At 32.3% G+C, this 23,665-nt stretch overlaps 1 protein-coding gene across 1 annotated transcript in view; it reads left to right on the top strand.

Annotated features, from left to right (window-relative positions):
* The window catches only part of COL11A1 (collagen type XI alpha 1 chain), a 206,166-nt gene that overhangs the window by 137,475 nt on the left and 45,026 nt on the right, over window positions 1-23,665 (top strand). Inside the window, exons 40-46 of the mRNA XM_049765836.1 lie at window positions 512-601; window positions 874-927; window positions 17,575-17,682; window positions 18,726-18,833; window positions 19,751-19,804; window positions 22,479-22,532; window positions 23,405-23,512. Of these exons, the coding sequence (XP_049621793.1) occupies window positions 512-601; window positions 874-927; window positions 17,575-17,682; window positions 18,726-18,833; window positions 19,751-19,804; window positions 22,479-22,532; window positions 23,405-23,512 (576 nt within the window). The remainder of the gene's footprint in view (window positions 1-511; window positions 602-873; window positions 928-17,574; window positions 17,683-18,725; window positions 18,834-19,750; window positions 19,805-22,478; window positions 22,533-23,404; window positions 23,513-23,665) is intronic.

The raw sequence follows: 23,665 nt of genomic DNA, 5'->3' as shown, positions 1-23,665 counted from the left end.
GTCCTTATCTTCAAGGAAATTGAGAAAGTATAGGATGGAGACAAGCAGGCTATTATCAGTAAAAAATATTTTTTGAGGTAGGAAGAGAAGATAAGACATAAGTTTCCTCAAGAAGCTTGGAAATAGTGAAAAAGTTCTATTTTTTTATGGAATAGGTGAACATTATACATTAGGTTAAAGCATGCAGTATGGTAAAATAAGAAACTGGTAAGAACAAGATGCTTGAGGGAATTTTTCTGTCACATATCTTGAGCCCATTTTCAAGATATTTTTAATCTGGTTTCTTATTTGACCCTACCTTTTTTTCTTTTGCTCTTATATTACCTTATCACTTTAATCTTAGTAATACTTAGGAAAACTAAGATGCTTTTGAGTTGGAATTAGTGGGTCATCTGAGTGGTATTTATATAGCATTATCTTTATGAAATAATATTTGGGTTTTATTTGCATCAACATGGAGTGACTACTTTTTATGGACATGTATAGAAATGATATACACTCTACTCTTTAGGGTGATCCTGGTCCTCAAGGTGTCTCAGGAAAGGATGGACCAGCAGGACTTCGTGGTTTCCCAGGCGAAAGAGGACTTCCTGGAGCTCAGGTATAATTACCTATAGATCAAACTTGAGTGAAATTGATATTGGAATGTAATTGAGTATTGAATTCTTCTCAGTTCTAATCAAGTATTATTGAATATTTAAGGTGAAATATATAGGCAGAAATTCTCATAACATGCAAAATAAAATGCAGGTGCCTCAAAACAATTCCTAGCATTCTCATTTTTCCTAACATTCACATATTATCAATCATACCTCTCTGTTTTATGCTCAGTTCACATCTGTTCACATACTGTGTTCTTTCACTTTTTTCTAGGGTGCTGCTGGACTGAAAGGAGGGGAAGGTCCCCAGGGCCCACCAGGTCCAGTTGTAAGTATGATTATAATAAACAGCCTTGCTGTTCATGAGTGCAAATTATAGCTCTTCTTTCATTACTCTCATGCTGTGACTCCACAGTATGTGCAAAATAAAATATATACATGTCAATCAAATCAGTCAATGCCTCATTTCTACTAATTGCATGAACTAATGAGTACAGAGACAGGAAAGTTTAAATGATTAAAAGTATTTAGTCCACTGCTGTTGCCAGAAGGTAAAAGAAACTACCTTGCCCCTCATAAAATGAAGAAAAAATGATTATTGTCTGATTCATTGTACTTCTGAAATTTTAATTTTTCCAATTATTTTGAAAAATAACTCTCATCACGGAAGACATATTCCTCTCCTATGTTATCCACATATTTTACTTTTAATATTTAATATAATATAATATATATTTAATATAACCTCATTAAATAATTGACAAATTTAGCGAATATTGCAGTTTTATCTCTTCTTTCTTTCCTTAAGTTGTATATCAGTCTCTAAACAAAGCAATTGAATGCAACCTTCTTTTTCCCATCAATTTACTTCTCTTCTTACTGTGCTGTGAGACATTATCAGTAAGAGCCAATTTTAGTAGACTCTTCCTGTCTTAGTTTCCCAATCTAAAAAATTTAAACTTACTGTAAATCATCTATGAATTTCCTTTTTCGGTATTTTGATGTATTTTTAGTTCAATCTCTGAAACAGGTCCTTTAATTTATTCACTTTATATCTTTCTGTTTTACTGTTTCTTGACTAAGTACCTTATTTCTGTTTACATACGCTGTTTAGTTACATCTGTTTACTTTTGTCAGTTTTGTTCACAGATTATAGAATTACAGTTGCATATTTTTATTCTAAATTATGCTATCCTTGGTTCACATATATAGAGTGTTCCTACATTACCTTCAGAATGTTCTAGGAGCCAAACCTGTCATGGTCATGCTTGTCATGACCAAATCATATTTATAATTTTATCCCAATTACCTTACACAGTTTTTATTTTTTTTTTAAGTCTTCAAAAAAGTTCTGCCAGTCTAATGCATTAAACATTTTCTGGCTTCTCAAATTATCATGAATGTTTATAGTTCTCAGAAACAATATATTTTATTTCCCTTGTTTCAGGAAGCCTCAATTTTCCTTTTTCTGCCTGACAGAAATTCTAGTCATCCAGAGATATCAAACTTAAATATTAAATTTCTATAAATTTATCTTTGGTAGTCAACTTTCATTTAATTTATTAGCTTATTGTCTTTACCCTCAGTGTTATTTATGTTTTATTTTTAAGACAATAGACTAGAATATAATGGGCTGTCTTTCTTACTATAAGTACCTTGTATTATATTATATGCTTTCACATTATACTGCCTGATATACATTTACCATCTTAAACTTTTTGGATTTTTCTACAGCCTAATACTGTAGTAAGGTATAACTAATCTTGGGAACACAGAAAGCTAACCCAAGAATGAATAGCATTGTAACTAATCTATAGATAATGCAAATGTCACAACAAAATTAAGATAAGTATAAATATCTCATAAATATTTCTTAAAATACAAAGTAAATTTTACTGAAATTTTTGAAAAATTATTTAACATACATTTTTGTAAAATAATGCATAGATTTTCCAAATTATTTTAGAAGTTAGTGGTAGCAGCACTAGCAGAAAAAAATGATGTTTTTGAGCTGGAGCCTGGAATATTTAAAATATGTAGTGAAATATATACCACTGAAACTCACCTTTAGATTATAAAATTACTTTTTTTAGAATTTTTAATAGGTGATTGAGTATTGCATCTTTACCACTTGGACTACATATAGCTATATATAACTATTAAATTATTTTAAATTATTTTTACTACCCAATCTAACTGTTCCGGATATCTTGAACAGTTGAATTTAGTGTATTTATAAAGGGTGCATGATGTGCCTGGATATATAATTTAGAAAAACATTGGGGCTGGAGAGATAGCATGGAGGTAAGGCGTTTGCCATTTATACAGAAGATCATTGGTTCAAATCCTGGCATCCCATATGGTCCCCCATGCCTGGCAGGAGAGATTTCTGAGTGTGGAGACAGGAGTAACCCCTGAGCACTACCGGGTGCAACCCCCCCCCCCAAAAAAAAACAAAGAAAAACATTAAGAATAATTATACAAACAGATATACATAATGCATACTAATTAAGTCAAATTTATCATTTACTTGTCTTCAATGACTGTTGTTTATTAATCACTACCTATTTCCCTGGGAGCTATTTGGCTCAATGAAAAATAATTTTTCTTAAGAGACAGACAATTTTGAAAAGAAAACTACCATATACTACTAAACACACTTTAGTATGTTAGTTTATTGCCTTTTAAGGCACTCAGTGACTGAATATTTTATGACAAGCAATAAATGTTAATTCTGTGATGGTATTGGAAGATGAGAAATAAATAAAAACATCCCATTGGTGTCACTGCGTTTGGTTTCATAGTATGCTCAGGAATATGAAAATTATGTTAAGGGGCCGGTAAGGTGGCTCTAGAGGTAAGGTGTCTGCCTTGCAAGCGCTAGCCAAGGAAGGACCGCGGTTTGATCCCCGGGCATCCCATATGGTCCCCCAAGCCAGGGGCAATTTCTGAGTGCTTAGCAAGGAGTAACCCCTGAGCATCAAACGGGTGTGACCCAAAAAACAAAAAACAACAAAAAAAAGAAACTTATGTTAGGAGCATGGACATCTTTGTAGGAACACCAGATATATTAATACCAGACTTTTTAAAGTAGAGCATCTTAGGAGAAAGATTGAAGCTTGAATTTGTGCTTAATAGCTGGCACTCAGATACAGACTAAGAAAATGCAAAGCCAAAGCCAAAATATAATAAAGCATATGAATTCTGAAACTCTAACTGTGGTAATTTGAAGCAATTTGTAGCCCTGACGTGTTTGGAGGAATTGGAGTGAAAAATATCAATATATTTTGGTTTAAAAATTAATGTTATAGGGAAAATTTTGAGTCATTTATACTCTACAAGAAACAGGAGTGATTTAATCTGTTTAAAAATCAATGATTGCCATAAGAATAGAACAAAACTCAACAATACAAATGTAACAGACTAGGGATAGTAAGATTTTTTTAAATTAAGAATTAATATAAGCATTGAGAAAAATATATATGATCATTACATATTTCAGCTTATGCCTAAGTCTCTGAGCAATTTTTATCTTGTCAAGATAAGAAGCACAGCACTTATACAAAACCCAAATTTTCAAAATCACAAGATTCCAAAATACATTCATACATGGCTAATTGTAGTGTGTCACATCTATTGAATTTGTCTGAAACAAAATTCATACTTTTACAGTATTTTTATAATCAATTTAGCAAATATCAAATTATATAAATCTTTCTTAAAGGTTGATAGAATAAAAATAAAGAAAGCTTTTATCAACTAGCTGTTTTAGCTCATCACTAAATTTAAAATTTATATGTATGCAACAGATATGCACTGTGCATTATATAATTTTCCAAAGCAATATATATGTATATAATCTACCTTCATGCTCTTAAATTTTTAGTTTAAAATATATACAATCTCTGTTTTCCTAATTCATAATATATTAAAAAACATGAGCAATTATTTGCAATTTGTTTCTGTGACTTTGTAAAAGTGGTTTCACAGAGCGTTGTTAAATTCCAGCAGTGGTGTCGCTGGCTTGTATGGAAAGAGCATTAGAGTAATAGCCAACAACATAAATAACCTATTTGAAGATTTGGAATATTGTTTATTAGGGCAGTTGTTATGAATCTTTCTGGAAGAAATTTTAACTATTGTTTGAAAAATAATGCAATTTTATTTTTGTTTGTTTGAGTGTTTGTTTTTCTCTTGTTGGGCCACATTTGGCTGTGCCCAGGGCTTACTTCTGGAGCCGTATTTTGTGCAAGGCAAGCAATACTCCCATTATATTGTTTCTCTAGCCCCATTATTTTTGTAACTTCTTGATCAGTTAGTTGTTTAATTCTTTATTTTTAAGTCATAAATTATTAAAACTGATTTTTACTTTATTGATAAATAATAAAATCAGGGGCCAGAATATAGTGTACAGTGGGTAGAGCCTTGTACATGTCTGACCCTGGTTTAATTCTCAATATCCTCTATGGCCCTCAAGCCTGCCAAGCATGATTCTTGAGGGCAGAACCAGGACTATTGCATTAAAATAATTTTGATTCAATGAATCATAAAAACATCATAGAGAAAATAATTTTTTTCTGGGTTTTTTTTTTTTTTGTCACACCGGTGGTGCTCAGGGGTTACTCCTGGCTGTCTGCTCAGAAATAGCTCCTGGCAGGCACGTGAGACCATATGGGACACTGGGATTCCAACCAACCACCTTAGGTTCTGGATCAGCTGCTTGCAAGGCAAGCACCGCTGTGCTATCTCTCCGGGCTGAGAAAATATTTCTTGACTTTGACTATTTGTAAATTTTAATTACAACTCATTATAAAACAAACAGGTAAAGTACCTGTATTACCAATTATATATTTTCTAGTTTTTACTAAATTGAAATTAGGTGCATGATCAAAATTTATTTTATAATTTGCCAATGGATCATGACCTGCAGTGAGAAATGCTTGATTATAATATGCATTTTTAAATTGCTACTAATTTGTGTTCCCTTTTATATCAATAAATAGTCTTACTATCTCTTCTCTAATTAGCATTCCTATAAGCTGCATTATGTTTTTTCTTGTGGATTAATATAATTAAATGTCTGAAAATACCAAATAATTCATCCAACTACATCTATATATATCCTTTAAGTGCACATTTCCCGCAGGAATTATGTTTTACTAAACAAAACCTATAAAAGAGACAAACTAACACAGGAAATGCTATTGGGTGCGTTTTATAAAATGGAACAAAGAATACAAGGTGAGAATTTTATTTTTTGCCTTAAGGAACATGTTGGAATTGGGTTAATAAATAAGAATCTGTTTTATCTCTGAAAAAAATAATGGTTTCTATAAGTTCAATTTAATCTTGAAGCGCTCCTCACTTTGAATCCTTTTAGAAACAACGGATATCTTAAAATCATAGTTTTCTATGGATTTTTTCTATTTAGAGTAAATGTCTGCTGAGAGCTAATTTTAATGCTTTTTTAAAGGACAAACAAAATTAGTCCTACAGGTGCTGTGACTTCTGGCTTTTAAAGTCTAGCAAAAACCAAATATTCAGTGTATGCATGATCTTGTATATGAGAGCTGGTATTAGATGCCAGTCGAAGCATAGGCTGGCTTTCTGTTCTCAGGGGATTTAGTAAGTGGTTATCTTGATGCATACACACAAGGCACAAACAACAAGGGATTGAATAGCCAAAGAGAAAGATATTGCCGCAGTATTTTTCTCACAAGTTACGCATAAATGGAATTTATACAAATATTTTATGCAAACAAAATCTTCTCAGCATATTACTTCCTGATCTGGAGTAACCTTATTGTCAACAGAATCTTCTCTAATAATGAGGAGATTAAATAAAATGTCATACAGTGTTTTCTATAAACCTCCCATTCTCGTATCAATCTTATTTTTGGAGTTGGTGCAGAGGAAATATATCAGATGGGGCCAGACAGAGAGCAGTTAAAAGGCAAATTCCTATCAAATTTTTGTCAAGCAAAGAAAAAAAAGCCAAAGAAACAAAACTTCTTACCCTAAAGAAGAATAGGCATAAACAGGAAAAGGTTAAAGATAATTTGGAGTATTGATTTTGGAGATTATTTCTTTTTTTTACCCAAGTGGTGCTTAGGGAGCTCTTGGCCATTCCTGGCAATTAGCCAAGTAACCTAGTGGTGCCTTGGTAAATGAAATAGGGTCTGTGGTGCTGAGAATAAAATACAACTCCTGTTATTAACTCCTGTCTGATTGGTTTTACAATTCTCCATTGTTTTTTCTTCTTTATAATAATGTGCTGTTATTATTATTATCATTATTTGGGGTGGGCTGGGTCACACCCAGAGACGCTCAGGAGTTACTCCTGACTATGCTCTCAGAAGTCACTCCTGGCAAAAAAAATTAATTAATTAAAAATGTAAATAAATAAAGAAGTCGCTCGTGGCTTCGGGGGCCATATAGGACGACAGGGAATCGAACCGCCATCTGTCCTAGGTCAGCCGCATGCAAGGCAAATGTCCTGCTGCTTGCACCACAGCTCAGGCCCCTGTGATATTATTTTTTTTGTTGTCATTTCTTCATTAGGACTTTAGTTACCTGTTATAGTTTATATTCCCTGTGTTTCTTGACATTTTAGAGAACATTCATTTCACTGATTCTCATTTTTTTATCAAGATTATGACTATTTGCTTGTAGTCAATACCACATACTTGTTAAGATAAGCACGTTTTATCTTTCTATTAGAATTGAGCAAAATCTTTTGGGTCATTAACCGTTTTAACTAAAATCATCCAAGTAGAGCAATGTTGTTGGAATCCATAACCGTGAATGCAAAATTCCAAGACTTGCACTTCACTCAACTTTATGCTTTCTGTTTTGGTCATACTTAATACATACCTGTATTATTTTTAGTTTTTTTACGTAGTTAAAGCACTGTTATTTGCAAAGTTATTCATAATTTTAGACATACAATGTTTCAAGACCAATCCTACCACAAGTGTCTACTTCCCTCCACCAATATTCCCACAGTCCGCCATCATAACGAATACATTTTAAGTTTGGTTGTTAAAGCGTGAGTCGTTCTATTTCAGTTTTGTGGACTCCAGGGCATGTGTATTTAGTTTTGTACTTTCTTAACACCTCCAATATATCTGAATTCCCTTGATCTCTATCTTTATTTCAAATCTTTCTTTTATTTTCTGTGGCCAGCCGTGTTCTAGACAACCCCTATTTAAATCATACCATTCCCTTAGAGAGTTATTCTAAATACCACATATAAGTGATATCCCATATTTATCCTTTATCTTCTGACTTAATTCATTCACATAAAAATGTTAATAATATTTTAATGAGCCTTTGATTGGTTTATTTTTGTTGTTGTTGTTTAGTTTGGAATGGTGGAGGCTAAACCTACTGGTGCTCAATGTTTATTCCTGACTCTGTGTTCAGCAATAAGCTGATAGCTCAGGGGACCATATGGAATGCCAGGGATCATCACTCTGACCTTGTATTGTTAGTTTATTTTAAATATATGCATAGTTTCTTATACTAGTTTTGTAAAATATTCAACTTGTTCTAAAAATTCAGAACAGACTTTTTATTTTGGGGAGGTCTTTTCTAGCATAAGTTCAGAAGAATATTTTTTTTCCTTTTTTTATTTTAATTATGACAACAAAGATGTAAAGAAGAGGACAGTGGAAGCCCAATCACCCATAAACAGAATTCTCGGTAGTCCCATCGATGATATCCCAGCCTTGAACTTTCAGCCAAAGAGCATTAAGAAAAACAAAACTGAACCCATGTACAATACAATTTCTTGTCCCTCAAATCCCCAGTTGTAGTACATACTATTTCTTAGCAGCACACAATATAATCTAAAGACATTATACTTATGTAGCTCCCTAAACATTGAGGGCAAAGTACATTTCTCTAGTTCTATGCACATGCTTACTAGTTTAAGTTAACCTCAAAAGTTTTAGTGGGTTGTTTTTCTTAAGGATTGGAGTCAAGGGAACATAGTAAAAAAATGGTATTAAAGTGGCATTTGTTTGCATAGGCCCATCAAAACATAAGGGACATGGAAAGACAAATTATGGTCTAAATACAAGAAGACCCTAACCCTGAAGTTTCCTGGCACAGGACTGACTCTAGGCTCCAGGCAAATTAGTTTGTCCAATTCAAGTCATCGTCTGTAGTGGCAATACACCTCCATTCCTCACATAGTCTCTGTTGTTGGTATCATGCTTCTGTATTAAGGATCCTGGAGTCTGCATACCCCATATTGCAGTCAGGATGGTGCATAGCATCCTCTCGTTTCACCTCACAATTAAGGGGCACTAGAGAGAACCATGTCCTGTAGAGCAGGTCATTGATGTTGTCGAGTCTTCTCAGTGTAAACGGAAGTCTCTTTTTAGGGGGTCGATGTCAGACCCTTGGTAGTGTCTTTCCTGGTAGAGGACTGCTTCCAGCTGTTGCTGAAAAAGACCCTGGATGTTTCGTAGATAGCTTGCCTGGTTCCGGCGTGAATGGAGGATGCCCATTCTTCAGAAGAATATTTTTAAATGTATACTTCTATTCCCTCTTGGCTGACTTTTAACTGGATTTGGAGATATATCTCTATTGTATAAAGGATATAGATATACATCTATATCTATATTATATAAAGAATCCCTATATATAACACCCAGTAAATATGATAGTGTAAATATTTATCTGGGTATTTTCATGAATGCAAAGAGCTGTGAATTAGCCACTGCTACATTGTCTACCATAAAAAATTCAACCATATTTTTAATATTGTCTGTTTTATGTTGATAAAGAGAAGATAAATTTAAGAAAATTAATTGTATAGAGATAAATAAATTCCTCATTTTTCAAAGCAAGTATAGGACCAGAAAAACAAAAGCCCTCAAACAAAAGACCAGCTGGTCATTATCTACTTTATATATAAATCCAACCATATCAGATTTAGATGCAATAGTTTATCTGCCTACTACATATATATATCAATAGATATGTATATATAATTATGTGTATATTATTTATATATAGATATAACATATATAAGTATATATATGTCTATACACACACATATATATGTATATATATACTTCTTTCTTTCCTTTCTGGTATGCTTTACAGTAATAACATAATTTTTATTGGTATAAATATCTACCCTTTATGTAAAATAAAATGCAGTTACAATGTGAATTTCTCAAGGGTTAGTATCTACCATAATGCATTTTGAGTATCACAGAAGAGTAGAATCTTTACTGAATACATTTTTACTGAATGTATAAATGGAATTTAATTTTTTCTTTAAATGGGACTTCTCTAGTGATTCAATTGGGAATAAAGTCTTCATAAGTTTTATTCTTTTAAAAATAAACCAGGGAATGTTTAAATAAAATTTGTAAGTTTGTAATAACATTCACTTCATTGTGAATACCATCAGAGATTTTCACTCTCCATTTATAGATGCTTAAAATAGATCATTGCAGAACATGCTGTTATTAAAATATGTAGTCATATAAAATATTTGAAAAACTGATGGAAGTAGAAATGCAGTTATCCTTTAGGACATAAGTGTTTATCAGAAAAGTCTTGTTTTGTTTTCTTCTGCCATTTCAAATTTAATGAGCTGTGACAAGATTATGAGTAATATTTTAACTACAGGAAAGTAATATGTTTTATTAATTTTAATGCTGTTGGTACAAGCAAGATGACAATGTGAATTTTAATCATATAATGCTCCAAGGGAGAGATTAAAATAGTTAAGCTTCTTAGAACAATATTTCTGTAATACGAAATATTTTTTACTACATTATATAGATCTATGATGTATATATATCATTGGCTTAGATCATTCTTTTTTCACAAATTGAAGTATACTAAAACCTTTACTTATTAATCTTATAAATATAGTAAATATATTTAATAAACATTTTACTATACAGTTAACAGCACTTTTCCCTAAGGAAAAAAACAAGAACTGTTTTTATGATACTTATAACTTTTCAGTTAGAGAAATATGTATCCCTTTATTTTTAATAACAGATTTTTTACAGGTATAAATTAAATGGATATTCTTTCTCCTGTAAATTTTGAGTATTTTTGTTTGACTCCATAGTGATACTTTTAGACCTAAACAATCAACACATACTTTATAGAAAGACCAATTTATAAGCCAGAGAGATAGTGCTTAGCCTACCCAGGCTCAGTCTCCAATGTAACATTGGTAACCCTGATCCCACCAAGATATCAATTCCTGAGCACCATCATTCCCCCCAAATAATAAAAACAAAATACCAATGTTATTGTAATGATTATCTAGAAATATACTTCATGCTTTAGACATTTTTTAAATATGAATTTTATGAAAGTGGTTATATTGAACTAAACAATAGCAGCAAATGTAATAGTAAAGCAAATGACTGAAGATTTTACAAGTAAGAAGTTAGAGTAATCAAATGTTAAAAGGAAGTATATTGTATTAGAGTTATGACATTTTAGGATGAAATAAATTTCACCTTATCCAAGAAAAATTAACCAGAAAATATTAGTATATGTAAAAAATAATTATCTGGAAAATTAAATTAAAATTTTTGAAAATGCATTAATTAATCTCCTAAAATTGTACTTATATAACTATTAAATATTCAACTTGTAAAATTAGGGTTGGAGAACTTAATAGGAGGCCTGGACATAATTCTTCTCATCATGGGTACTGCATGGTCCCCAAGACCACCAAGTGCTAAGGAGCAGCTCAACTTCTAAACACTCCTGAAGGTGGCCACAAAATTAATAATAAAAATGAATAGTATCAGAGGTATATCATGTTGGAAATGAATATACTCTAGTGTTTTAAATATGACATGAGTGCTGACCTGTTTTTTTATTGTTTTTATTTATTTATTTATTTATTTTTGTTTTGGGGGTCACACCTGGCAGCCCTCAGGGGTTACTTCTCGCTCTACACTCAGAAATCGACCCTGGCAGGCATGGGGGACTATATGGGATGCCGGGATTCAAACCACCGTCCTTCTGCATGCAAGGCAAATGCCTAACCTCCATGCTATTTCTCCCGGCCCGCTGAAGTGTTTTAAAATCAGTTTGTTTTAGTTTTTTAAGTGGTAAAGACTATGGACACAAAATTTAAAATGATTAGATGATAGTGATTATTATGCACATCTTTTCTTCTTCCTCCTCCCCTTCCTCCACCTCTTCCATTTCTTCCTCCTTCTTCCTCCTCCTCCTCCTTATCTTTGTCACTTCTTTCTCCCTTCCTCTTCATTTTCTTTTTTCTCTTTTTTTCTTTTCAGCTCTCTGTATCTCCCTTTATTTCCAATCTCCTATCTGTCCCTTGCTATCATTCCTTTTTTATTTTTATCATTTTATTATTTTCAAGAAATAAATTATTTAATTAAATCACCATGAGACACACCATTACAAAATTGTTGACTGTTTCATGTATATTATACCATCCTTGCATCACTGGAATGAATCCTACTTTGTCATGGAATATGACCTTCTTGATATATTGTTGGGTTCTATGTGTTAGTTTTTGTTTTTTGTTTTTTGTTTTTTTTTTTTTTTGAGGATCATTGCATCTGTGTTTATCAAGGATGTTAGTATCTGGTTCTCTCTCTCTCTCTCTTTCTTTTTTTTTTTTTGGTTCTGTTTCTTTCTGCTTTTGGTGTCAGTGTGATGTTAGCTTCATAGAATCCGTGTAAGTGCATCTGTTTCTTCAGTTTCCTGTAAGAGCATGAAAAGGAAAAACAGTAGGTCCTCTTTAAAAGTCTGAACTAATTTCATTGTGAATCCATCTGGGTCTGGCTTTTATTTGTGGGTAGCCTTTTGATCAACATTTCGTTGTTTTTGTTGTTATTTTGATTTTTGTTTTTGGACCAAACCCGGTGACTCTCAGGGGTTATTCCTGGCTATGTGCTCAAAAACTGCTCCTGGCTTAGGGGACCACATGGGCGCCCGGGGATCCAACTGCGGTCTATCCTAGGCTAGCGACAGCAAGGCAAACACCTTACCACTTGCGCCACTGCTCCAGCCCTTGATTAACATTTCTATTTCCTTGATAATAATAGGTCTATTCAGGTATCTGAGGTCATCTTCGTTCAACCTTAGGATGATATAATAGTCCATAAGCGTCTCCATTTCTTCTAGGTTCTTTCTTTATGTGGCATACAGTCTCAATGTAACCTCCAAGTATCTTTTGAATAACTATTGTGTCTGATTTTGTTTGTTTGCTTGGGCCACAACTGGTGACACTCGGGTTACTCCTGGCTATGCACTCAAAAATCGCTCCTGGGGAACCATATGGACTCTGAGGGATGGAACCATGGTCTGTCTGTCCTAGGCTAATGCAGGCAAGGCAGATGCCTTACTGCTCCGCACCACCAGTCCAGCCCCAATTACTGTATCTGTTGTGACATCACTTATTCATTTCAGTAGCAGATTATCATAGTTGTCTCTCTCACTCTCTTTCTTTGTCTGTCTTGCTAATGGTTTATTAATATTGTTTATTGTTTTAGAGAATAATTCTTGCATTTATCGATATTATGAATTGTTTCTTGGTTTTCCAGATCATTAATTTCTGCTTTAAAAGTTATTATTTTCTTCCACCTAACTGCTTTTGGCTCTTTTTTTGATCATTTTCCAATTCTTCTTTGTTTGTTTTGGTTTTGGTTTAGGGGCTACACCCAGTGATGCTGAGGGGTTACTTTCGACTATGCACACAAAAATCATTCCTGGCTTGAGGGACCATATGGGATGGTGGGGACTGAACTGTGGTCTGTTCTAGGCTAGCGTGGGCAAGGCAGACACCTTACCGCTTACTTGCCACCGCTCTGGCCACCATTTTCCAATTTTTTTTACTGTGTTAAGATATTTATTTAGGCCCTTCTTACTTTTGGTGAATGCTTGCAAAGCTATACATTTTCCTCTTAATACCCTTTTTGCATTGTCCTACAGTTGTTGATTCATGTCCTTATTTTCATTTATTTCAAGTAATCTTTTGATTTCCGTTTTGACCCACTGTTTGTTTATTAGTAAGTTGTTTAATTTCTAGGTGCTGAAGATATTTCTCCATTTGTTTGTTTCTTTTCTATTTTCAGTATATCAGAGTCTTAGAAGATCATTGATAGAGTTTTTATTCTCATAATTGTCATGACAATATATCATGAAATTTATTTTTTGTGGCAACATGCAGCCTATGTTGAAGACTTCTCTGTTTCGATTGGAGAAGAAATTATAGTCAGCTTTGGGAGGATAAAAGGATAAAAAACCCTGTATATATATTCACTAAGCCATTCTATTCCATTTCTTTCTTCAAAACCAGTTATAACCTTGTTGAATTTTAGCCTGGTCGATCTATCTAGAGTTGATAGAGTAGTACTGTAGTCTCCAACTACTATTGACATCTTTCTTCAAGTTGATTAACTGTTTTAAGTTATTTTTTTAATCTTTCATTGGGTGAGTATATGTTTAGGAGTGTTATTTATTTCTGATGTATCTATCCCTTGCTTATTAATGAATTACCTCTGTCTCCTAAGCCTTTATAAGCCTGAATTCTATGTAATCTGTGATTAGTATGACCACTCCAGCCTTTTTAAGGGAGTATTTTGCTTGAAGAATTGCTTTTCCACCTTTGGTTTTGAGTCTGCATTTGCTTGGAGTATTTAGATGTGTTTCTTATAGACAGCAGAATATTGGAGTCGATTTTCTGATCTGTTTTGCCACTCTGTATCTTAATTGGTGCATTTAGTTCATTCACATTGAGATTATTGTCATGAAAATTTTTTGCCATCTTATTTGATATTTTGTATGTTTGTCAGCTTTGTCTGGCCTCAATGTACTCTTTTCAGTTCCTCTTTTAAAAAAATTGAGACTGAGCTGTTGTTTATCTGTAAAGTTGTGTGTTTTTCCTTGAAATCTGAAGGAGCAACTGACTCTGTGAAGTATTCTTGAGAAGTCTTCAATTTGTTGAATTGTTTGACTGCCTTCAGCCTGAAAACTCACTAGTAATATTTGTGTTAATTATCTATGGATGTGTCTTTGTATTTAATTTCCTTTTTTGATCTTACTGTTTTCAGTAGTCTATATTTCTGTTATTCCTCAATTTGACTATAGTGTTCTGTGGGGTGCTTTTATTTGAGTCTTTGTTTAGCTTGAACTCTTCATCTATCCAGGATGTAGATACATGCACTGTTCTACTCTGGCAACTTTATAACAATGATGTCTTTGGCTGTTATTTCTTACTAGAGTTTGTTTTTCCGGCTTTCTGGGACCCCAATTTTGCTTAAATTGTATCTTTGAATTCATCCCACTATTCTATTGCTAATTTATTTTTGTTCACTTATTCTGTTTATTTTTACTTTTATTGTTATTGTTGTTATTATTTATTATTACTAATTTATATTGTTCATTATTCTGTTCATTTATTTAAATTTTTTTGCCATGTTCTATTAACTTATTTAAAATTGTTTCCTTTCTCTGCTGTTTTCTGGAAATTTTATATAGATTGTCTTGAGCTCTTTGCTTCCATCCTCACCAGCTGTTACTCTTCTGATGAGGTTGTACAATGAGGTTTCTATTTTTCATTTTTACTTTGCTTACCACATAGTTGAGTTCTGTCATCTCAGGTTGGAGTTTTATCATTCCCAGTCTCTATCATCTTGAGTCTTAATAGCTGTTCTTTCCATATCATTTCTGAAGAATCTTGCCAATGAAGAGTATTATAACAGTTGTGAGGTGATACTACATTGTATTTTAAACTCATTTTATCTCATTAATTTTATTTGCATTTTGTTTATAATAAGCACTTTTTCACTCAGGCTTTTTAGTCACTTGCAAGTCTTTTTATACTAACAATCTCTAAAACCAGAATAAAATTGCTTTTTTTTTCCTGTAGCAGCTCTTGGAAGCATTTATCCAAATCATTTTGTCATCTGGATAAAAATTATATCATTTTTGATTGATTGATTTATAACAATATTAAAAATATATATTTCTGGTGATAGGGTAGATACCTTTTATATTACAAAATGATAACTGTTCTATTTCTCTATAACTATCTCTATTTTTATATGTGATATAATTTATATCTATTGTTTCAATCAATTTATGAATAGTTGTAATACAGTACCAGAAAAAATTACTGAATTGTTTTAAAGTAACAATTAAACTTAAAATGCCATTTTGTTTATATTAACAAGTTCAATGTTTATTATTTATTTTGATTGATTTTTAACTTCTCTAAATTTTTATATTCTATGACACTTGTAATTGACAGTCATTGTTTTTCCAGCTTTGTAGTTATTATTCAATATAAATTAATATATTTTATTTTCATTTAAATATATTTAAAATTTGAATGTCTATTTAAAAATATTTAATGTAATGTGAATTTACCAACTTAATATTAGAAAATAAGTACTAAATATTTGCTTAAAATCTATGAATAGCATTAAAATTGAAAAGGTACATAGTTTAAAGATAGCTTATGGGAAGCTTTGATATTTAATTTAATTAGAAGCTTTTTTGTACAGAAGCACAGAGACTACGATCACAATTTCTCAGGACTACACTTAAAGTTATTTGAAAACTATTTAAATTGCATTGCATTATAAATGACACACTATATTATTGATCCCCTTTTATAGTATAAAATCACTAGTAACAGATTGGTAAATTAGAAAGCATTAAATAAATAATATTGTCATTATTTTATATTCCACGTGTAATTCATTATCTAGATAAGGAAATGATAATTTAGGCAAAAATAAGTAATTTATATTTGTAAAATAAAACGCATCATTACCTTGTGGGAATAATAATAGAAAGTAAAAATATTGCTTTGCACGCAGCTGAACCCGGACAAACACAGGTTTGCTACCTGACATCCCTTATGGTCCCCAAGCCAGGGGCGATTTCTGAGTGCAGAGCCAGGAGCAGTGCAATGAGCAGAGCTCAATGCAGAACCCTGAGCGCCGCCTTGTGTGGCCCAAACACCCCCACAAAAAATAAAAAAAAATATATATTTCCAATTTTTATAAATACTTTATCCTGATTTTTGTAACAATGTTATTAGAAACTAACAATAAATTTCCTATTATTACACAGTTTAGTCATACTATAAATTGATGAGTCATATATTTTCTAGGAATGTAACATAAATATGACTTCATAGTATGTTTTATTAAATAATATTAGATAAAATTGATTGTATTTGAATTTTCTTCACATAATATACATGTATTAATTTCTTCATATAGTTTAAAAAGCTTTCTGAACTTACTATGAAGGTTAAATTTAATATCAATGATTGTTAAAATTTAAATTAATAGTTCACTTAAAAATATATAACACTTTTCTTGAAACTCTATTGGCATTACCTAATTTTGAAGATATAAAGACCATAGCTCCTACAGGACTTAAAGATAAATTGAAGGACTTGCTTATTTGGAAAAAATATTAGATGTTGTAATAATAATCACCTAACATTGTTATATAAAATTTATACATATATGTCTAATGCAATGCCAATTATTGGATTCATTTTTTCTTTGAAAATTTGATTTATCAAGTTTGATATAAATCATCTAAAGCATATGCATCTGAAGATATACTATACCAAACCACATTAATATAGAAAGAAAATGATGAAGAGTTACTTATTATATTTGTACAGAAAAGATTTTGAACAAAAGTAAAAAAGAACATGTAATATTAAATATCTATATAATATAAAATAGTTATACACATAATGTTAAAATAGTTTTAGCTTAAAAATATTCCCTCACTTGAATATATAGGATTAATATTTAAACTACACATTGTTAATTAGTAAACTTGTTCCTGGTTGCTATCTCTAACAAAAAGCAACTTGTGCACTGTCTATTGAACCATAAGATTTGTCTGCTAATAAATTATACAAATCTTATACAATTTTTCTAATTAATATTAAAATATGTTTACTATGTTTTAGGGTTCACCAGGAGAAAGAGGATCAGCTGGCACAGCTGGTCCAATTGGTTTGCCAGGACGTCCAGGACCCCAGGGGCCTCCTGGTCCTGCTGGGGAGAAAGGCGCCCCTGTAAGTAAATTTCTAGGAGAATATTTATTTTACTGCTACTTTGTACAAGTCATTACATTTTTATTCAAGAATATTGGTTCTTCATACTCCACTGCATTCCCTCTGCAGATGTGTCTGGCATATAAACATACTTCTATTCACTCCTATAATACGGGAAAAATTTTAAAATCAATTAAATGAAATGACATGAATCCATACTTTATAAAACAGTAATATCTATTGAGTAACTGTATATTAATGTAAAAGTTTCCTGATTTGATTAATTTAAAAGGTAGAATAGTATTTTGATGAAAATTATACCATGCTGTTTTACAATAAAAAGAATGTTCTTTTCTACACTTGTTATACAATCTTAATTCCAATCATTTTAGTATGCAAATAAAACTAAATTAATTGGTTTTTTCTTTATGTAAATTGAATTTATTTTTATAGTGAATAGTAGAAAACATCTCAATGAGTTCATCTTTTATGTGTTAGATTTTAAATGTTAATTTTGTATTATTTTAAGTGTATTTCATTTAGTAGGTGTGTATTTCGTCAAATTAATTATTTTTGTTTCTTCAATTTTTTTTTTGAGGATGCAGTGGTTGGGCCACACCCACCATTGCTCAGTGAATACCTCTGGTCTGAGCTCAAAAGTTACTCCTAATCCAAAACAAAACAAACAAAAAATATCAACGATAAAACAGCTAAAAATATAAAATGTTACACAATTATAATATTGTAATATTGGGTTTATCAACCAAAAGTAGTTTATTATATTTTAGGCCTAGCACAATTCAACATCTCTCTGTAGACATCTCTCATGCTGTTTTTCTGAACAGCATGCTTTAGACATTGAAGGTCATTGTTGTTGTCTTCTTAGTGTTAAGGGAAGTCTCTTTTGAGCAGGTTGATGTCAGGAAAAATTAAATATTATGCAATTTCCTTGCTAGGAAGCCAGGCTATGAAGAATTTGTGAATATAGTTGAAAATTGTAAGAGGCCACAGATTTATAGATATTTTTTACAGCAAAGTAATTATGTGCTGGATTTCCAATACAGGGAGAAAAAGGTCCCCAAGGCCCAGCAGGAAGAGATGGAATCCAAGGTCCTGTTGGTCTCCCAGGACCTGCTGGACCAGCTGGTTCTCCTGGAGAAGATGGAGACAAGGTTAGTGGATTTTATTTATGATAGGAAACTGGTGAAAATGCATTTTTTACAGAAAAATTTTAATGTTTTTAAATATTAAATGCTAATTCTAAAATATAAACTTTCAATGTTTTATGAATTTTATTTCTACTCGAGTTTTTGTTTGATCATTACATTGTTTTCTTTATTTGCACAAAAACGCAAATGGAAAAACAAATTAAAGAGCGATGAAAAAAATGAGAAATAGATGGCATATGCTTATTTTTTAAATGTTTCCAAAATAATTTGTTTAATAATATGTATATATTGAATCCTTATGTGTAGATTGTGCAGAATTAAACAAGACTGAGGTCTTCCATATTGATAATTAATTTCTGTTTACTAACATGTATGAAAATAGCACCTGCTCTTAATTCTGAAAATTAATTTGTTTAAACTGAATATATTATACTTTTATTATAAAAAATAAAAAATAAAAAAAATGCAATAACAAATTTGGAATCAAAACTCTAAGAATATTCAATATGTTAGCACTTAGAAAATGATAAGCAATAATAATTTCTGATTGTATGATTTATATTTTTATATATTTAAATTTTCTTTTTATATATCAATGTAATTTCATTATTAGTTTACAGTGCTGACTTTTCAAGTACAATTTGCTAATTAAAATCCAAGTTGGGAGTGGGGTTAAAAAAAAACCTGAGTTATACATCTTCCCACAGATTATTTTATACAGTATGTGCTTGTCATTATTAGAAAGGGAAAAACTAAGAAGCCAAATAGAGAAGAACACTAAATGTTATAGTATATATACATATATAAGTATATATATACATATAAAACATTATACTTAATGTTAATGATGAGAGTATAGAGATAATAATGCAATGGAAGTTATATTTATTGGTGGTAAACTTTAACTCAAATATTCACAGGGTGAAATTGGTGAGCCGGGTCAAAAAGGCAGCAAAGGGGACAAAGGAGAAAATGTGAGTATTTTTACATTTCCACTATTTATTTTCCATTTCATATACTCATTCATGTAACTCCTTTTACTTTTAACCATGATACATACGTAGTTGAAAGTACTTACTGGGAGTAAAATCTAGTGGTGATTATGAGGTACTTTGTTTGATTTGGAGGGATGATGTTGGGCCATTCCAAGCAGCACTTAGGAGTTATTCCTAGCTCTGCTCTCAGAATTCAGTTTATGTAGACTTGGGAGTCCATTGGGGATGGACTCTGTGGATTCAATCTGTGGATTGAACTCAGGTCAGTAGCATATAGGCAAATGCCCTTCCCAACTCTGCCATCTCTCCGGCCTGTTTGTGAATTACTTTGGACTCAAGTGAAGTAGCTTCTAATGGTGCTTGAGACACTATTTTGCTAACGATCAAATACATTTGCTATATTTCCACAGCTCCAATGATATTTTTTCAATGAAATGTTCTACTCAAATATTACTTATAAATAACTATGTTATCTTTGTGATAACTTCTGTTTGGTTCAGTTAATTTGCAATGCAATTTTTTAAAAAATATTATGAACTATGTGATATAATTGCAAACTTTAATGAGATTAAAGTATCAGTTAATTTTTATTAATAATTTTAGTTAAAAACCATGGTTACAAGGTGGTTCAAAATACATTTGGGTTTTTCTATTTTTGATCATTGCAATGTTCTTTGTGCTTGAATTTTAGCCATATAACCAGTGCTCATTTCTTACCACCCATGTACCCAATTTTTCACCCAACTTCCCCCCAACCTATCTCTAGGGAAGAGATCATTCTCTCTTTCTCTCTCTTTCTCCCTTTCTGTTTCCTTTTAGACACTAATTTGCAATATCATTTCTGAAGAGGTATCATAGCTATCACTTGTGTGTGTGTTTGTATGATTTTTGTTTTTGTTTTTCTTTTTGGATCATACCCTGTGAATCTCAGGGGTTATTCCTGTCTATGCACTCAGAAATCACCATATGGGATGCCTGGGATCGAACCAAAATTCATCCTGGGTCACTCAAGTGCAAGGCAAATGCACTACCACTATTGCTCCGACCCCAGCTATCACTTCTATTCTTTCAGCACCCAGTTCTCAGAGTGGTCATTTTCAACTATAATTATCACAGTGGTCCCTTCTATACCCTAAATGCATTTTCCCACTATTGAAGCACATTCCTACCCTGGACTAGTCCACCTCACCCTTGTCATTAAGGTCTCTGAATATTAATGCCATATTGTATTTTTTTTAAACCCTCAAAATAAGTGCAACTATCTATGTATCTCTCCCTTTGACTCATTTTCCCCCAGTATTATACTCTCTATATCCATCCATGTATAAGCAAATTTCATAAATTCATTTTATGTAACAGCTGAGGATTATTTCTTTGAAGTACCAAAGTTTCTCTAGCCACTCATCTTTGCTTGGGCACTTGATTTGTTTCCATGCTCTGGCTATCATGAATAGTGCTGTGATAAATATGGGCATGTAGTGGAGGGCTTTTTGGCATTGTGTTTTGGGCTTCTTGTTTATATTTCTAAGACTGAATCATATGGAATCTTGATGTTTAGATTTTGAGGAATATATGTTTTGTGTTTTTTTTGAAAAGGCTTGACCTATTTACTTTCCCATCAGCAGTAAATGAGAGTTACTTTCTCCCAGCATACATGCCTGCACTGGTTTTTTTTTTGTTTTTTTTTTTTTGTTTTGTTTTGTTTTGTACTTTGCATAGTATGCCAGTCTCTGTGGTGTGAGAGATCTCATTGTTGTTTTGATTTTCTTCTTCCTGATGACTAATGATGTGGAGCAATTTTTCTTGTGTTTTGACCACTTGCATTTATTTTTTTTTAGGAAGTGTCTTGTTTTTTCCTCCTAATTTTTGGATAGGCTAAGTTGTTTTTTTTTTCGTGTAATCTCTACCACTGTCATATATGCCAGAGACATTATTAAATTTAGCATCTTTCATTCTGTGGGGAGATATTTTTTTATCCAATTCATCATTTCCTTTGACGGCACCAGGTAATTTACACTCAGTCAATTTTAATCATTGGTTAATATCTGTTTTAGTGTTGTGAAGAGAATTTTGACTTGGTGGAATCTTACAGAAGTCTCAGAAAGCCTAACACCCAACAACCATTAACTTTACTCTCTGCCCATCATATGGCATCATATGATGCCATCATATGTGACAATTCAAACTAATGGCCATTTTGTTTTGTATTGTGTGGATACCTCATAATGACTTCCCAGTTATTAACAACTAATGGTCAAGGAAATATTTATGAGATTCAGTAGATAGAACAAGGGCTATGTCTTATCTAGCATATGTACAATCTGGGTGTTCTTTCCTTACAAATATGTCAAATACATTTTCAAGGAAGTTGATGTTTTCAATTTTAAAACTTTGTTCTAATGCACATAATTTATATTATTATAGAAATGCATATTTAAATATTTGGAACATTTCAGATAAGAATACTTTTGTACTTTGATAAGAATACTTTGAATAATTTCCACATAAATTTTATTATATATGCAGTTATCTAGTTCAAAGATTTAAATACATTATGCAAGCCCCTTCCCCCCTAAGAACTGTTAAGATGCTTAATAACTTTTTGATTAGCCTAATATTCTGTACTATGTAAGAGATGTTTCTTTCATTGCAGGGTCCCCCTGGTCCTCCAGGTCTTCAAGGACCCGTTGGTGCCCCTGGAATTGCTGTAAGTATTCTTTGTTCAACAAGTATAATCCCTTACTGTTTATTTTGTTAACTTGTGAATAATCATGTTAACTGTGAAATGGTGAGTTGTGCATTCCACAATCCCCAGTGAGGAAAAGGGGTAGGACAAGAGACACAGGTCCAGCAGCAATTCTGATGCAGGATACAATCCACATATAGTTGGGAAGGAATAGCAGGACAGAAACTAACACTGCAAACTGTTCACCCACAAGCCAGTAGCTCCTCCACATGGAACCAAGAACCAAGATGGCAGCCACTCCTCCAGGTCTCCTGAGTAGCCTTTATTGGAATAAACAAAGCCCATCCCCAAGGGGAGGAGAAAAAGCCAGATGATGAAGCAATGGGGAAGTATTTTAAAAAGAAAGTCTAAGGAAAAATGGAGAGACATCTAGTTGGAAGGCAATATGAGAACCAATCCAAAGGCCTCTTCCAACAGTAACCACTTATATATTTTGATGACAACATTGTGTACTTAACATAAAATCATATTAATGCTATTTAATATAGTTAACCCAACCTGCCTTTATAAAGAAAAACATTGTGGCCTCATTTGAATGTAGATAGTAGATAATTGATAAATCCTTAATTTGTAATAAATCCCAGTCTCCATCACCCATATTAACAGCTGTTACTTCACTTGGTGAGTGTGAGAAAAATCAAAGTTAATGATATTTTAGAAATAAAGAATATGAACCAACAAAGAACAGTATATTTTCAAATAGTGATAGAAATGCAGTCAGTTCGTGCTTAGTTATTTGAAAATACATCAACTAATGAAATTAGAAATGTTTATAACTTTTGATCAAGTTATGATTATTTTTGGTTATCATTATTTTTTCACTGGTTATGTAGGGAGGTGATGGCGAGCCAGGTCCCAGAGGTCAGCAGGGGATGTTTGGACAGAAAGGAGATGAGGGTGCCAGAGGGTTCCCAGGACCACCTGGCCCCGTTGGTCTTCAGGTAAGATATTCTTAATATGTTGCAAACTGCAATTCTAAATTTCTATGGGCTTACTGTTGGATTGTTAATGGTAATGCAAAGTAGTATTAATTTGGTCTATAAGGACTTAGATAATGTAGTGTTTAACCTTAAAAACTGGTTTACTTAACAAGG

This window comes from Suncus etruscus, chromosome 19 (assembly GCF_024139225.1).
Source record: "Suncus etruscus isolate mSunEtr1 chromosome 19, mSunEtr1.pri.cur, whole genome shotgun sequence".
Taxonomy (NCBI): Eukaryota; Metazoa; Chordata; class Mammalia; order Eulipotyphla; family Soricidae; genus Suncus; species Suncus etruscus.
The sequence above is the reverse complement of the archived record's forward strand: the minus strand, read 5'-3'. Positions and strand labels throughout refer to the sequence as shown.